This window comes from Aphelocoma coerulescens, chromosome 1 (assembly GCF_041296385.1).
Source record: "Aphelocoma coerulescens isolate FSJ_1873_10779 chromosome 1, UR_Acoe_1.0, whole genome shotgun sequence".
NCBI lineage: Eukaryota > Metazoa > Chordata > Aves > Passeriformes > Corvidae > Aphelocoma > Aphelocoma coerulescens.
In genome coordinates, this window is record NC_091013.1 from 26434341 (window position 1) to 26451750 (window position 17410).

A 17410-nucleotide genomic window follows, 5' to 3' on the forward strand; every position below is an offset into this window, starting at 1 on the left:
TAACAGCAGCAACAGAAACAAGTAGTTTCTCACTGGTTTGGAGAGTTGAATCAATTCAGCAAAGGTTCAGCAAAAGACGATGCAAGGAGGAAGGCAGAACCACATGACCAGGATGGACAACATTTGGAGAAGAGGGGTGGTTCGAGGAGGGGTTGAAAGCAGAATCCCTCTCTTTTTTCAGCAAGCCATAGTTAGGTTTAGCCATTACAGTAAATGTTTTAAGAGTGAATTTCTGTATCAGGTTAAGAAGTAACCGGAAAGTTAGCACAGTACCTTACTTTTAGCTTGGAAAACAGACTAAGGCCAGTGTTGCCTACAAGATTATGCTGGTGCTCTGATGTCTTCTTGAAAAGGGGCTTTGAACCACCACCTTTTCTAAACTGACCTCTGATGGAGAACTTCCCATGTCCAATGTTGTGTGCCTCAAAACCTTCAGGCTGACTTGAATTTTTTTCACAGCATTCTTGCAAACTCCGCTCATTTTTAGTGGAGTACAGTCTTTCCAGTGGAAAGTGCTGAGCACAAAGCTCTGCATCTTAAAGTGTTCTTCCCACATCTGTGATGCCATGATTATTTTTTTCATTGTTTATTTGTTTCCTTCTTTAGAGTGAAATGACTGAACTCCATCAAAGCAGAGGAGGATCTACAATGGATGATGAAGAAAACCTAGCTGTGTTACGACAGTAAGTATTTTTTGATAAGCAAAAAGTGTGTGTTTTCTCTGATCTGGTTCCAGCAAAGCCTGAGTTTGGCTAAGGATTTGATAAAACCAGTATACTTCTTTGAAATAACCCTCAGTGCTTTTTGAAATGCATTGGCTATGCTCTGTGCACGGAGGAAGATATTTTATTCTGCCTGGAGCATTATTTAAAGTTTGGGTAGTACCAGACTCTACCTTTGCTGCAGTGAGGTGATGCTGTGGCAGGACAACTACATATTTTCATTTCAGAGATGATATAGTTTTGAGTAATAAGCTTCCTGTAAATCTGTTGAAGGTTTTGGTCTCCATGCTTTGAGACTTTGTGTTTTTGTTGGACTCTTTTTACTTCCTGTTTTCATAAATGTTACCAGAAAATCACTTGTATAAAAACTGAACAGCATCACTTATGTTATAGAAATTACTTAGTACCACCTGCAATGCATATAGCAAACCTTACATTTTTACCTCTAAGCTAGCTGCTTAAATGGTTTTTTTTACTGTTACAACCTTCTGTTACATCACACAAAATCACAAGGGAAGGAGTTTGGGGGGAAGTATGATTCAAGGCTAGATCATTAGGGAAATGAAACTTAAAGCAGCATCGAGATATTTAAAGTGTGTCCTAAATGCCTCTAATTTAAAATGACCAGTGTAGCTTTAAGTCTGTATTTGGCAATCCTATGCAGCTCCAACTCCAGCTCCCATAATAGCTGCAAACACAGCATAACCAGGCTTTGTACATACAATGATAAAACACTCCACTGCTTCAATTCAGTTACTACAGTGCTTAAACTGCTAGATTTGACTTTTTCCTGTTCAAACACACTTTCAAAAATTTCAAAATATTTTTAAAATACATATCTCTCAGTAAGGATACATGAACTGCTGAAAGGAATATCCATGGAACATCATGTTTTCCATTACCTGGAAATTGTTCTTTTATAGTCTAAAGTAAAGAAGAAACACAGACAAAATTAATGTTGCCTCATTACTTTGTGTAAGTAAATAGGCCCCCCTTAATTATCATTCTTTGTCCACAGGCATGTAATGAATGAACTTATTGAGACTGAACGAGCATATGTTGAAGAACTTCTCTGTGTTCTTGAGGTAAAGGCTAAATTTCACTGCAGATATTAGTGAATCTCTTGCATTTCATGGATGCTCTTACGTTTTCCTTACCACTGTAAAGCATCTGTTCTGTCAAACACTGTGATCATTATATTTTTCCTTTCTCATCACCTTTTCACAGAGACAGCAGTATGTGATGTCAAGAAAGAGTCATACAACTAGGATTTTGTATTAGAAAGCACAAATTGAGCAGGAAATAAGATATGCCATAGTATTTAGAAGGAATCATAGTGAGATTTGTAATGATCATTAATTCCTGCAAAAGTTCTTTCCAAAGTCTTGGGTCAGTTCCAGGAAGGTTGTGTGTCACACAGGAATGTGAATCTGCATCAAGAGACTCCTGTGTCAGAGGAGAAAATTTGTTTCTTACATCTTTCTTTGAATATCTTTAAGTGATCTTCCACATATATTGGGTACAACTGTGGGAACAGGTTTCTTTTTCATTAATAAAATGAAAATCTTGTAATAATCTGCTTATAAAAAACCTGCAGTTTTTCTGGTTGATTTGTTGGGAGTGTTTTGTTTTTTTAGGGTTTTTAGTGTTTTGAGAGAGTGCAGATTAGTGACCTCAGGACCAGAGGAGAACAGTGCTGGGCTAAAGCTACCTGTGTCCTTATCTGTGCCAGATAAACAGACAAGAGAATGTGTGCTTATATGACAAGTGGAAGATGTGGGAATCTAAAGCTACTCCATTTGGTACCAATTCAAATGGAAGTGCCTTAAACAGAATTTTTAGCTTAATTGTTTCTGTTACCTGCACAAGTAAATACAGTCAGCTTATTCCTTCATAATAATGGCTAAGACAGGCATGAAGGCTTGTGTGTGTACTGGAATTTGGGCTCTAAATTCAGATGTGTAAAGTCTTAACAAGAAGAGTATGAGCTGTAATTTGTAAGCAGTATGGGTATGCAGAGCCTTTTCTGGGTGAAAATGATTGCAAACGTTTCATCCTCACTTATCTAGTATTGTAGGAATTACTCAAGTGTCTTTCTAAAGACTCTGTGTGTGTCTGAGTGGGGTGATGGAAAAACAGAATTTGTATGCTTCTTTCATTATTAATACTGAGCTCTTTCTTGTCTGTCTGTCAGCCTGAAGGCAGACTGCCTTGTTAGAGAGAGAAGTACTGCAAGTAAAGGGAGATAGTCATTGTGCCTCTCTCCTGTGTTGTAGGGTTATGCTGCAGAGATGGACAACCCCTTAATGGCTCATCTAATTTCACCAGAACTGCAAAATAAGAAGGATATCTTGTTTGGAAATATGGAAGAAATTTATCACTTTCACAACAGGTGAAGATTTGCATTTTGTTCTAAGAACAGCATTTGGATGAGATTCTTTACTTTGAATTTTAATTTAACTCCTTACTGAGTTCTACTTATCTATCTGGCATGTCAACATTGTATTCCATAGAAGAGAAAAAGCAAAATATCTATAAAAGATGACCAAAGCCATGTGAAACTGCATATTTGCAGTAGGTAGAATTTTGCATTGTGGTCGTCTTTCTGAAGCAAGATATTTGGATCTGGTTACAAGATAATTAAAGTAGGCTGTATTTGGGTTTCTTTTTTTTTTATTACTTTTGCTATAGAAAGTGAATTATGGTTCTAAACCACAAATTCTCAACTCTTACATCTTACATTTATATTTAAATAATATATAAAATTAATATATATAAAACATCTATTTATATATATTAAAATATATATTGAGTGACCTCTCTGAAGTCTGAATCCTTGCTGTTAGAGGTGTATTTCTTCATATGATAATATTTAAATTCATAGGAAAGAGAAATTCATTTTCAAGAGAAGTTAAGCCTATTAAGTAGTTGTTTCTTATTCAGGTAAAACTGAATGAAAGTTTTGCCACTGATTTTTTTTATTTGTTTTTTGGGTGAGTTTCTTTTTAGTTTTGGGAAGGTGATTTTTGGGTTGTTTGGTTTGTGGTTGTTGGTAGTACTTGGAAGCAAAACCCAAACACTTTAAACTATACAAATCCTGATGCTGAATACATAAGGAAGGGAAATTAAATCCCCCTTCTTTCCCCAACTCTAGATTTGATTTCAGTTGCAGCAACAGTAAGCTAAAAGAAATTGGTCAGAATATTTGTTTTAATTTGCTATCCCTTTTAAAGTACATGATCTAGAAGAATTATGTTTTGTAGCATTACAACTCTGTTTCCAAAAGTTGAGAGAACTCATTTCAAGACTGTGAACATTATGACAACTTTCTTTAATGTGTGCTCTAAGAAAATTCTCTTCCTCATAGAATATTCTTGAGAGAACTAGAAACCTATGTGGAATACCCAGAACTAGTAGGACGGTGCTTTCTGGATCAGGTATGTGTTGCCTTTTGCTGGCACTTCATTCATAAACCTCTTTAGGACTGCAACACGTGAGAGTGCTTCTCATGGAGCAATTGCCACCACATCCCCTTTGTTTGTCCTGAGCATGTAATAGGCTGAGAATGTAGATGTTATTTGAGGGTTATTTTTCCCTGTGCAGCACAATTAATTTTGTTAGAAAAATCTACTATCTTGTTAAAAGAAAACTGCTTTTTAAAAGTGGCAGTTAGGAAAGCATGAAGAGGAATCATGCACTGCATTTTTTCTCACCGCTATAAATGGTTGGTTTACTTGGTTTGATTTCTTTATTGGATTGTTGTTGTTGTTGTTGTTCTTTTCTGTTTTCTTGAAAGAGGACACCTCAACAGAGTAAGTCCAAAATATTTTTATTCTGAAAATAGAAAGCTATGACAAAATTAAACTTTTTTAATCAGGGATGTACTAAACAATGAGTCTCAGCTCTAGTATGCTAAAGGCTAAATAAGAATGTGTGTATGGAAATCAGTCTCCTGTTGTTGCTGCCTGTTTATGCTCTAAAGCTCCTGGGAGGATCCATCCCTCCCTCTTCTGTTTACTGGCTACATCCATGGAGATGCTGTTTCCTGAAACTGAGGGATGGAGGTACTTCTGTGCCTGCTGATTTCCTACCTGGTCTTTCCTTTATATCTGTGATTACTATGACATTTTCAACAGTCTTTATTTCTTTTTGCTTTCAACAAGTGCTGAAGTCATGCTATTTAATTTCTGAAGTAATAAGGAAGAACAAACTGCTTGGTTAACCTCAGTGTGACTCCCAGTGAAAAACACATTTGTGAAAGGAAAATAAAGAAAAAGGACAAAGTCTTTTTTAAAAGCTGCACAGTGGGTCTCATGGCTGGGCAGTCAGAGATATTTTTCATATTGTAGTAGAAATATATTTGTAAATATAACATGTACTTCTTCATAAGTTGCTTAGCATTCAACTGAAGCAAAAATTAACAGGAATATTTTATTTTGAAAGTCCCAAATTAGTAGCCAGTAGCAAAATCAGTGATTTTGCAATTCCTTGAGGCATCCCAAGCAAAAAACAATGATTCAATTTTTGTTGGTGGTTGTTTTTTTTCATAGCATTATTGCAAATGAAAAAAAAAATGTTATGAGCTTTGTCCATTAAAGTCATAGGAATTTATGAACTTTTTGCTTGTCTCCACAATTCCAGATGGAAGACTTCCAGATTTATGAAAAATACTGTCAAAATAAACCTCGATCCGAAAGTTTGTGGAGGCAGTTTTCAGACTCTGTATTCTTCCAGGTATGCTTGCTTGAGTGCCTAAAATAATGGTAGGTTTGGTTTTGTTGGGGTCAGGGTTTTTTGTTTGGTTTATTTTTACTGAATTTTCTCAAGAACAAATAGCACAAATACTGATTAGTGTCCTGATGAAATCCAACACTGATTACAGGAATGTCAAAGAAAACTCGACCACAAGCTCAGTTTGGACTCATACTTGCTGAAACCCGTTCAAAGAATAACCAAATACCAATTATTGCTAAAGGTATGTATTACTAAACTAAAATGCTAAGCACATTTTGTGCATTTGTTTTTTTAAATGCTGCTTCTCTCAGCCTGCTGGAGAGAAACCTAAAAGTTAGTGAACAGATGTGTAAACGGAAACACACACATTCCAGTCCATCAGTTTTCAGCTCAGTTCTTTTTTCTTTCAGTCAAAAAACTTACAATAAGCAAATGTTACACAGGGACATCTCATGTAACTGCTTTTGCCCTTAGATTTCTGCTGAAAAGGGGGTGGAAAGTTAATGATGGCAAATGAGAAGGTCCAAGAAAACTTTAAAACAAAGAAGATAGAATATCTGAAGTACTTGTTACTCTTCAGTAATAGTCACCCCACCCATATTGCAGGAACGTGCCTTGCTGGGCTTTAAGAAATGCACTTGACAGAGAGCACTGTATGGTGTTCATGTGAAGGATGCTGTTGTGATTCACTTAAATATGTTATACTGAAAGAGCAAAGTAAGAGCAATGTACTATAATAAATTTATTTAAATTAATATATAACATTTTGCCATGTTTGAACTAAGAAATATTCCTCACAAAGACATGTTATAATAATTGTATTTAACAGGAGCTTAAAAATTTACCTCGAACCAGATTTACTCTTGAGTTACAACTGAGCTGTTAACAGCCTTTAAAGAATTAATTATGTTAGGCTTGTGTAAAGAGAGGAGAATTATAAAGGTTTTTGACTTACAATATCTTCACTTTCTACAGTCTATGAGTAAATCCTTATTTTCATACTGTGAAGTCAGAGGAATCCCATATGAACTTGCAACTGTGTTTTTCTATATCAAATTGGAAGATGCTGCTTCACTAATAATCCCTTTAGAGAAGGGATTATTTTTTAAATGTGTAGATAATACTCAATGCAGTAAGTTTAAATCTGTTATTAGCATGCCAGGTCTTGCCATAATTAAAAGAGTAAATTAAATTTGACTATGTTTTTAAATTTGTTCACTTCTGAAAGTAACAAATGAAAGAAAAACCTATCCCTTTGTTTGACGATTGTTGGTTTGGTTTGGTTTTTGGGGTCTTTCTGCAATTGTGATGAAAAAAATGTTTGCAAAGTTAGTCTTGTAAAATTCTTACATACATAAAATTCTTACAATTCTTACAAAAACTCTAGATGAACAAAATATATTTGGCTAATGAGCAGGAGAAATGAGAAGTAAATCTTTAGGATCTATTGGGTTCCAGCCAGCATTGAACTAACTAGATTATATGGTATAAAGCTGTACTTTGCTAACTCGAAAATCACAGAGTCACAGAATGGTTTGGGTTGGAAGGGACCTTACAGGTCCTCTCATTCCAACCCCCCTGACTAAAATTCAGTGTTAAAATTTGAACATTCCTGGTTGCTACTGTTTCAAAAGCAAAGTGTGTTCTCATTCCCTTGCACTCAGGAAATGCTAAAGTACAGTAAGAACTGTGAAGGTGCTGAAGATCTTCAGGAAGCTCTAACTTCTATACTGGGCATTCTTAAAGCAGTTAATGATTCTATGCACCAGATAGCCATTACCGGCTATGATGTGAGTAGCAGTATTTTTGCTTAATTTTAACTTTTTTTTCTTTTGGTTTTTTAGATATATGTACAGCATACCCTATACTGTGTATTAATAATGAGAAGAGTGTTTTAAAAAACATGCCTTTAAACTTAATTGTGTAATGAAAATAATGGAAAAGGGATCTCTTTATGCTCTTTTGAAGTTTTCCTGCTATGACTAATATTTTCCTCTGTCTACCTAAGATTTTTTTCTTTGATCTTCTTGACAGTGAGTAAGAAACTGAAAACTGTCCTGAAGAGCCTGGGTTAGGCTACAGCTGAATGGGTGTCGCTACTAAGTTTTTATATCTATGTGTAAAACTACACCCAAAACTTTCAGTTCCCAAAAAAATAACAAAACTCAAAACAATACATAAGGAGATTTGGAGCAGAGTTTGGGGGGAAAAAAACAACCAACCAAAGATGTGTATTGTGGTTCCCTCTCTCTGTGGTAAGTTCTCTGTGTCTCTGCTAGTGGTACTCTCAACTGTAAAATCCTGTCGGAACAGTGTCAGCCAGTGAAAATTATATGTAAAAATATATATTTTTATATATATAAAATATATACTGACTATATTTTTATTGCATTTCCAAATCCAACATAAACACTGGTATGAGAGATTATTGGGAACAACAGACTTGTAAAGACCTGTTCAGAGTATATATTTTAATCTGATGTTATCTCTGTAGCTACAAATATCACTGGTTTTTTGTTCCAGGGAAACCTTAATGAGCTGGGCAAGCTTTTAATGCAAGGATCCTTCAGTGTCTGGACTGATCATAAAAAGGGTCACACAAAGGTGAAAGATTTGGCACGCTTCAAGCCAATGCAGCGACACCTCTTCCTCCACGAGAAAGCAGTCCTGTTCTGTAAAAAGCGAGAAGAAAATGGAGAGGGATATGAGAAAGCACCTTCTTACAGCTACAAACACTCCTTAAATGTAAGACACTGATCAGTCCTGAAGGTCAAGGTACTGAGGGCTTAGCCTGTAGTAATACATCATTCTAGTTTTATCTCTGCAGACCTGTGTTGCAGCATTGTACTGGGAACTTCACCCTTTCAGACAAACCTGACTGGTGCTGCAGGTCTGTGTTATTTTGTGTTGCTGTCTGTCCAGCTGAATGGCAGTTGCATTAATTACACAGAAAATGTAGAGCAAGGTACTGTAAAAAACATGTAGGATTTGGTGGTCTGGATTTTAAAAGTGACATTTTACATGTCAGTCTCAATGTAACATAGCTAAACCCTTCTTCCCTCCAAGGTAGCCAGGCTGATACAAAGCACTAAATCTCATGTGCAGATCAAATATCGTTAGCTATTCTTTTCCTTGTGCAAGAAGCCAGATGGGGTTTTCCTTTTCAGAAATAAGGTGCCAAAGAATACCAATAGCTGCCTTCTTCTGTTTTTAACATAATTCCAATGCAGTAGGTCAGCTTCTGTTCTCTTTGCTTCCAGATGGCTGCAGTTGGAATAACAGAAAATGTCAAAGGTGATGCAAAAAAATTTGAAATCTGGTATAATGCAAGGGAAGAAGTTTACATTATACAGGTAAATAACATGGCACTACATTAAAAAAAAAAAGGGAGGGAGAAAAGAGGAGAAGGAATCTAACCTTAAGAAGATCTGGAAGTTTTTTCCTCTTTATATCACTAATAGTGTGATGAGGAAATGTAGGAAGAAAAAGAAAACCTAAATCATATTTCAATGGAAGAGTCTTCTGGGAGAAAAAAATAATCATGTCTTAAAATGCCCATAGAGGATATTGTATACACCATTACTACAGCTATCACTGGAGTAGTGGATGGCTTGGGAGATGAGGTTGGACTGTAGCACATGCATAGCCTCTGCCTCAGCCTGTTCTAGTGGCTACAACCAGTTTCTGTTCATGGAAGGACTGGAGAGGGAGCTTTGTCTGTCCCTCTTGAAGGATTCCTCTGAGGCTATGCTTTGGCATGCAGCTGTTTGTGTAATAAGTACTCTGTGCTTGATGGCTGATTGTATTTATTTTTGGATAGGCGCCAACCCCTGAAGTTAAAGCTACTTGGGTGAATGAAATAAGAAAAGTGCTGACAAGTCAACTGCAGGCATGCAGAGGTAAAATATTTTGGAGATTTTTTTTTCCATTTTTTTTAATGTGTTTTCTCTTTGATCTTCAAATCCTGCCCTGTAGATCTTCCCTGTGTAGGACACAAATCAATATTAATAGTTCTTTTTCCTTCCTCCATTACAGAAGCTAGTCAGCACAGGACACTAGAACAAACACAGAGTTTACCTCTACCACTACCAGCATCATCTTGTGCAAGGTAAGTATGTTGTCACATCAGCCTGGCTGTCTTGTGAATATGCTCATACATCTGGTTTGCAGCTCTTCATTGCTCCTCCCCCTTAATACTCATCCTTGTGTTTTAAGGTTTTGGTTTAGTTCTCTTTCTACTATAAAGCTGTAAAGCTGGGAGTTTAAACATACCCAGAACTGTTAAACTGAGCAGCAGTGGCGTGGGCTTTGCCAATCAATAGAGAATACCACAGAAATGTAATTTTCTTCACCAGCCAAAATTTTGGTGGTGTTATGTGTCTGCTTGTTGAACAGCTGATTATATACATTACACTCCAGATGAGAGTTTTATGCAGCAACCTTTTTCTTCCTTCACTGTTCTTTTCCTCTACCTGGATTAACTTTTTCTTCCTTTTCCAATGTCATGTTACCTTCCCTTCTGTCTTTTCCACAGCAGTATCTTTTCTCTGTCCCTTGTTCTTTTACTCCTATTTACTTTATTTTTAGCCTAAGTAATGTGTAAATTCCTCCAGTGCCCCAATTTCTGGGTGAAGTTTTTCTTTCTTTCCATCCTTCACCATACCAACCGATATATTCTTCTGTTCCCATCTGTTGTTCTGCCCTTGCCTGACACCTCTCTTCAATTCTCTGCTACTCTCTCTGGTTTTTCATATGTGTGTACGTCTATCCATAAGCCCATGTGCTCATATCCATATGGTGTGTGCTCAAATATGTATTGGTAGCTCTCTGCCCTGAATCTTTTATGCATCTACTTATTGCTCAGGGAGAATTCCCCGGATACATCATATTTATGGAGTGTCTTTCTCTATGCCATTCCCAGATGGAGTTGTGATGGGAATGCACTGCAAGGTCCCTCATTTGTTCCTGTATTAAGAGCTTCTGAAAGGCAGAGTTTATTCCTTTATCTTTCTCTTTTTTTTCCTAGTACATCCAGGAGGAACTTGTTAGCTGCAAGTGAGTGGAAGTTGTCCTGAGCCATCTGTCCAGTAGCTCGCCCTGCCATACTACATGGGATTGCAGTTAGTTAGGAGAGGTGTTTCTCATTTCTATGTTCTCAAGGTCTTTACATGTACAATCACCAATGGCTTTTTCAATCCTGGAAGCTACAGTCTGGGAATCTAACAAATAAATGGTTTTCAGCCTATATATCTCTATGTAGAAGCCTGTGACTGGATTGATTGTCTTCATTTTCTTCTAATAAACAGTCCTTCACGAAACCACATCAGAAATACCAAAAAAATGGAGGAGAAGAAAGCTGATATCACAAGTCTAGAAGGTTGTGGCACTACAGTAGCACCAAAGTACCCCGAGAAAGGCAAAGGTAAGTTTGCCCATACATGCTGTGGTCTTTAATTGCAAGGAGCATGCCTGCACTGCAGATGCACAGGCAGATCCACCAGCAGAGTAGCCATGGTAGTGCAGGGGAGGCAGCAGGACTCCTGAACAAGCAGGGCTTTGTTGTTTACAGCCCTAAGGCAGCCCACCCACAAAGTGCTGCCCACGCTGCACCAGTGTGCTGGTCCCATCTGCCCTTAGCTTGGGATTGATTTCTGCATTCCAGTGTGTGGTGTGGACAGGCCCAAAGCCATCTTGAATGGATGGTAGCCAAAAGCAGGTGGGAACTATTTGTTACAAGGCCAAAGTCTGCAGTAGGTCTTCTCTTAGAGCTGCCCAGCTTCTCAGGGTTCTTTGTCTGAAAAAAATTTTCTTGGTATTATCTGGTCTAAAGAAAGGTTGTTTTGTTTTGTTTTTTCTCTTTAATTTTTTTCCCATCATGGAAATTATTTATTGAACCAGTGGCAGTATAAGCCCATGTACAGCAAGAGCAACCGGACACTTGTGTTGTACCTGGATTTTCAATTGTCCTTTCTCATCCTAACATGCAGGGTCCCTGGCACAGCTGCAAATGACTTTTTGTCTTGATCTTTTCATGGCCTTCTCCCTTTTCTTTCTGTCTCTCTCTTCCTTTGTAGACAACACTAGCTCTACCTCAGAATGCTCTGTACTGTCAAAAAAGCGCTTTACACTGCAGGGCTTTACTAACCTCAAAAGTCAGAAAGGTAATTTAAAAAAAAAAAGGCTAGACTGTTTTCTGTGTAAAGCTGTAACTGAAGCATCACTTTGTATGTGTGTGTAGTGTGATAGGTTTTCACTGTACACACTAGCTTGTTCTTCCAAGGTCAAGCTAGGTTCCTTAGTCGGTGCCTCTGACAGGGAGATTTCAAGGGAAACAAGCTCCAGAGTGGGAGGGGGAGATGCAGCTAGGAAAAGTGGGGCTATGGAGATGAAAGGGAAGGAGCACGGTTTCCAGTGCCTCCAATCTCACTGTCAAGGCCAAGGGCAGAGTTTATAGTGCCCCATTCCTGTAGAAAAACTAGAGGAAGGAAGTTGTCTTCTGACCGGACACCTGGCCTGCTTCTAGCTTCAGTGGATCTGCCCCAAATGCACTTCTACTTGGCAAAAAGGAATCAAGGTGATTCTGTGAAGGATTTATAGAGGATTTTTTTATGGGCATCCTTGCTAACAAAACTCTCAAAGCATAAATAACTACAGCAGAATGTTATCTGACGTTGTTTTGCTGGATAGAAAAATAAGTAAGAATTTCCCTATTCTTCCAGAAATGGTCTTTGCCTCGTTTTTTCTAAAACAGGCAATAAGAGTTTGAGACCTTTCTTGCTTCCTCCTGCCAAGTAAGCACACTGGTACAGTCACTTCTTGCTTTGAAGAGCTGTCTTTGAACAGTCTGAATTGCATTAAGATGATGGCACTTTCTCAACAGCATGGTATTTTTTTCCCCCCAAGCATCTTTCCAGAATGCCTGTTTAAAACCCAATTACCTTTGAGTTCTTTCTGGAGAGACTCTAGGGTTGTGTATCTAATGCTAATGAGGTGAGCACTAATGTCCCATGCTTGCCTTGACAGAAACTCCATCTCCTTCTGCTAAAAGCCAGACATTGCCAATGATCCTTCTTACAGGACCAGGTATTGCTGTAGCACTAGATTTACATAAAAATGATTGCTTAATTTGGTAATGTTTGTCTGAAATTGAAGTAAATTGTATTCAGTTGATGTCTACTTAATTTAGAAAAGTTTACATATATTTTCATCTATTATGGTAAAATAAATTTGTCAATTTATCTTCATATAACTACTTGTAAATAATTAATTCCTTCTGCTGCCATGCACCAGCGACAGCTAAAATTAGATTACAGAAATCCACTTGTTTTCCAGTGTAAACTCAAAGGTATTTAGCATGCAATCCACCTATTCTCTTTTTTCCAGTTCTTCAATATCTCTCTTCTGTGTTTTTTACCTATTCATCCTCCTGCAGCTTCTCCTACCAGTCCTGACAAAAAAGCCAAACGGCACGAAGTAGTGAGTGACCCAACTCCTTTTGGTTTAAGAGGTACAGTGATGGCACATCTTGTACTCCACAAGTACTCACACATCCCTCATGTAATATGTTACATCAGAGTGCTGGGAATACCTGTGGGATGCTGTTGTGTGCAGCACTGTTGAGTGGATCTGTATATACTGTTTTTGATAGCACAACTGGTTGAAGTTTTACCTTGGTTTTAAATAAAGCAGCATATGGGTAACTAGTTTTTAGAAGACAGTGGGAAAGAGATTTGTTGCTGAAGAAATAGCCAGAAACTGGGTGTTTAAGGGAATTACAGGATTGTCCAGCTGCTCTGCAACCATGGTTTTCCATGAGTTAGAATCCTTCTGTCACTGTACCCCTTGTGGAGAGGATTTATCTTTTAAAAAAGAAAAAAAATTCCAGAAGTCAGATCACTGTGGTGTGGAATTTCCATTTTAGATCTGCATTTATCACTGCAGTCACAGCCCTGTTGCATCTTTCTTTGGATGATAGTAGGCAACTTTTACCACCCTGTGAACCCCAGATTACTTAACTGAACCCCTTGCAGCAGTTTGCCTCCCATCCTCCCAACTCACAACTAAGCAAAGAATAGAAAAGCATTTCAGTTAACCCATTTCTAACCAGCAGGGCTGTTGGTGAAGGTTTGAGTACAAATCCCTAGGCTAATTCACTAGAGTTAGTAGAGAGTACAAGGAAAGCAATTCCCCTCTTCTGACTCTTTCTACCACTATCTCCTTTAGAAAATATTAGTCTAAAGGTGAAGCTGTTTCAAACCCTACCATCAGCCTCCTGTCCAGGTTTCTGAAGTCTTTGTCTCGTCTGTGGAAATGGTGCAAGCTCAGCTGCTGTGCTGGCAGAACTGCAACACTGCTCACCTTGCTGAGCAGCAGGCAATGTAATCCTGGGCTAAACAGGTGCAGAAACTCCACAAGGGTGCATATGAGAGTTACAAGGTTATTTTTTCTGCAGGTAGCAGGCAGAACTCTGAGATCTCCAGGTACCATGGAAATTCTGAGGGCCCAAAAATGTCTGAAAGAAAAGGGTGTTCTGTGACCTTTTCCTCAGGTGCTGGAATTTTTCAAGGAAGATAGTCCTTGATCACTGCTTATTTACAGTAAAATTATTGTGTCCTTGGAACAGGCTTATCTGATTTGCTGTTCTGTCCCAGAAGCATCTTACTTTATGAAACTGCTAAACCAAGTAAATTAATTTAAAATATCTATTAACTTTTCCCTCTGTCTTGCATCTTCCAATCTCTTTTCTGGCACTTTATCTCTTCTCCTTCCCCAACTCAAAGAGGGATAAGCAGGGAGCTGACGCAGGCATTTCAGGATGAAACTGGGGCAGGTGATGGTCACAGTGCCCTGTGCAAGGTGCATGGCCCCCATTCATTTCCTTTCACTGCTGTATTGCTCTGATTTATGCTGAAGTGAGCTCAAGCAATATGAATTAGAATTACATGTTGTAGGCAGATCATAGCTCTTTGAAGAAAACTGTTTGATTATTTCTGAAGAGAAACAGTTAATGAATTCTTGGTTTTCCTGGCATCATTATATCTAAACTCATTTCTGAATAACCTTGTATTTTCTCAAGACTGCCTGCCCTTCTCCTACCTTTCCTGCCTTTATAGGGAGCTCTGATGTTAGTCCCACCCTGCAGAATACACACACAGATTGAATGTTCACGCATAATTTTGGTGCCCATAGCTTGCTAATATGAATACTACCATGGTGACAACTTCCCTTCCCAGGAGGAGATGGGCTTTTATATAAACTTGTTAATTGTGGAGTGCCAGCTTGTATGAGGAGGAGTACTGTTGTTGGTATGGCAGGATCAGGCCAGTCTGCTCTTAGCACATCAGCACAATATAAGAAAAGAAAGAGGCTGAGAACAAGAGCTGTTACCCAAAATGTACCAGAAGAGCAGGCCAGTGAGTATGAGGTTACAGGCACTTAGAGTGTTAGGAGAAACCAAGTTTTCTTTTGTTGCATTGTTCTTAACTTGGAAATAACAGAAATGGTTTCAGCTGTGTCCAACAAGACAACTACAAGATGTAAGCTTCCAAGGAAATTTTCATGGAATACAGCAGAAATTTATTACTCAGTTTCTTCACAGATGGAAGTTCATTCTTAACCCTGGACAGGGCCAAATGGGTCAGTACTTCTAATCTTGTGCAGGTCACTCACCAGCATAGGCAAGGTAAAAATCCCACTCTGTTTGGTGTGCTCTGGGTGTGATTCCTTTCTGTGATTTCTTTGGCTTTGCTTCTCTGCGCTGCTCAGGTTTTTCCTAATGCACTGGCACAACCAGCTGGGCGACAAATGCCTCAGGAGCAGTGATAAGCAAAAATGCTGGTGCTTTCTCAATTTAACTAATAGTTACATAAAATGAGAGGTTTGTTCTTTTCATTCTTTTCACTGAATTTCACTGTTGTTACTATTTTGCTTGAAACAAAAGCTTGTTTACAAATACTTGTCTCTTTTGACTTTTTTTCATTATGAGTTCAACACGTTTATTAGCAGCCACTGAACTTGGTGTAAAGCATCCCACTAATAAAAATTAATGTAATTTTATTTGGAAGAGAATTTTGTGCACTCTGGATATGATTCAGCTTTATGAATAAATTAAATGCTTCACCCTGAGAGAGAAAAAGCAGTAGGAGTCAGGCAGGAGATTGTTGTGGTGTTTGGTGCAGTGATGTAACACCAAGATAAGTCAGAGTAATCAAGTATTCTTGTGTCAGCCTGAACATTCATAAATAATGGTCAGGTGAAGTATAGAGTGCTTGTAGCTTGTGTGGAATTTTTTGACAGTTGCTAACAGTGTGAAGGAGGCAATGCTCATCTATCCCTTATTCCAGCAAGCCAGTTAGGTGGCTTTGGGTGTTCAACCTCTTCCCAAAAAGTATATGTTCCTGTCTTCTGCTTCCTCCCAAGGAAAAAGAGTATCTATCTCTTGTTCATCTTTGTATAATATATATTTATTATACAAATATTTATATGTATTTGCCTTTCAGTTGGAAATTTGCATTCTCTCCATTCATTTCCCTTCATATAAATCCAAAGGGCTAAATTCACTTCCATGCATAGCCACAACTCCACTTACTCAGATGGAAGCAGGCCAACTTTTGCCAGCAGTGAATTCACCCAGTGGCTGTAATAACCTCCCTGTGTACAGTTTTCCTCCTATTTATGCTGTTCACTTACGAGCTTTTCAGTGGGGAGAATGTTTCTCCCAGTCAGTGGCTTGCTGCTGCGAAGTTAACTGTTGGCTGTTCCTTCCCCAAGGTTGGGCCAAACCATCCCATTCTCTTGATGCATCTGAAGAAAATGATGGCTGGTCTAGTGCTGAAGAACCGCTGAATTCATCGGATGCAGAGGAAGAAGGAGGAGGAGGGGGAGGCGAGATGAAGCTGGTAACCAGAAATGCTTTCCTATGGAGCTAAGCAAGGGATACCAGTACAGTGTGTGTGCCGGGATACAGGAATGCTTTTGCAGCTGGCAGGAGGGGAAATGTCTGCCTTGAAATGCTCAGCTGGGCAAAATTCCCAGGACAATGGAGAAGAACCCCTTTTCTTAAATCAGCCCCATTTTTGTACCTTGGGGAGATCCCTCTGTGGCTTTGCACACCTGCAGCCCAGTGAGTCGTGGCTGCTTGTGCCATGGTACAGCAATCAAGTGATGAGAACTTCAGCTACCATGCCAATAGACTTCCACACAGACACCATGGCATGGGTTTGCCAGGTTTTCTTTTTCTTCTGGTTTTATTTTCTGTAGACACAGGAATTAATTGTTGTAATGGGAACATTTCACTGAATGGGTATGAGAATTAATGTATTGAATTTGCATGCAATCAATCAGCAGAATTTTACTGCCTCAGTATTTACACCATCTTCAGCATGTAGGTACATGAGAAAGAAGGGAAAAGTACTATAATTACATAACAAAAGCTGCAACATACCTTAAAGTACTCAACAGAAATAATTTGTTTTCTTTCCTCTGTGTGCATTTAGACTCCTGGTAAATATACAGTTGTGACTGATTATGACAAAGGAGTTTCTGAAGAATTTACAGTGAAAAGTGGAGATCTAGTTCAACTGATTCGTGAAGGGGAGGATGGACTTTGGTACGCAGATCTGTGTTTGGAAATTTTTATACGCAGAACTGTGTTTAGAAGGCAGATGTTTAGGGCAAAACTTTCAAAGGCATCAAATGAAGCAATCTGACTTCTAATATTTTTATCTATGTTTTTTAGGTTTGTAAAGAACCTGAGCAGTGGTAGAGAAGGTTGGATTCCAGCAAGCAACCTCCTGATGCTCATAGGCAACTCAAAATCAGCTCAATCTTTAAGCAGCTCTGGTAGGCTATTTATTTTAAATGAGATTATTGTCTCTTTGAAGATTCCTTTTATCAAAGAAAGTAATGAAAAACAACCACTATATAATATTTTCTTGTGTTTTTTTTTTTCTCCC

At 38.3% G+C, this 17410-nt stretch overlaps 1 protein-coding gene across 10 annotated transcripts in view; it reads left to right on the plus strand.

Moving 5' to 3' along the window:
- MCF2L (MCF.2 cell line derived transforming sequence like) overlaps window positions 1-17410 on the plus strand; it is a 157821-nt gene that overhangs the window by 138160 nt on the left and 2251 nt on the right. For 7 of the 10 annotated variants that reach the window (XM_069004295.1, XM_069004304.1, XM_069004335.1 and 4 more), the window contains 15 exons: window positions 607-683; window positions 1741-1807; window positions 2999-3114; window positions 4090-4159; window positions 5364-5456; window positions 5605-5697; window positions 7121-7246; window positions 7980-8201; window positions 8717-8809; window positions 9277-9355; window positions 9492-9564; window positions 10763-10878; window positions 16227-16354; window positions 16952-17064; window positions 17194-17297. In XM_069004295.1, the coding sequence (XP_068860396.1) occupies window positions 607-683; window positions 1741-1807; window positions 2999-3114; window positions 4090-4159; window positions 5364-5456; window positions 5605-5697; window positions 7121-7246; window positions 7980-8201; window positions 8717-8809; window positions 9277-9355; window positions 9492-9564; window positions 10763-10878; window positions 16227-16354; window positions 16952-17064; window positions 17194-17297 (1570 nt within the window). Of the gene's footprint in view, window positions 1-606; window positions 684-1740; window positions 1808-2998; window positions 3115-4089; window positions 4160-5363; window positions 5457-5604; window positions 5698-7120; window positions 7247-7979; window positions 8202-8716; window positions 8810-9276; window positions 9356-9491; window positions 9565-10762; window positions 10879-11530; window positions 11618-12479; window positions 12540-12888; window positions 12964-16226; window positions 16355-16951; window positions 17065-17193; window positions 17298-17410 lie in introns of all 10 variants that reach the window. The other 3 variants (XM_069004363.1, XM_069004372.1, XR_011148329.1) reach the window with 3 other exon arrangements.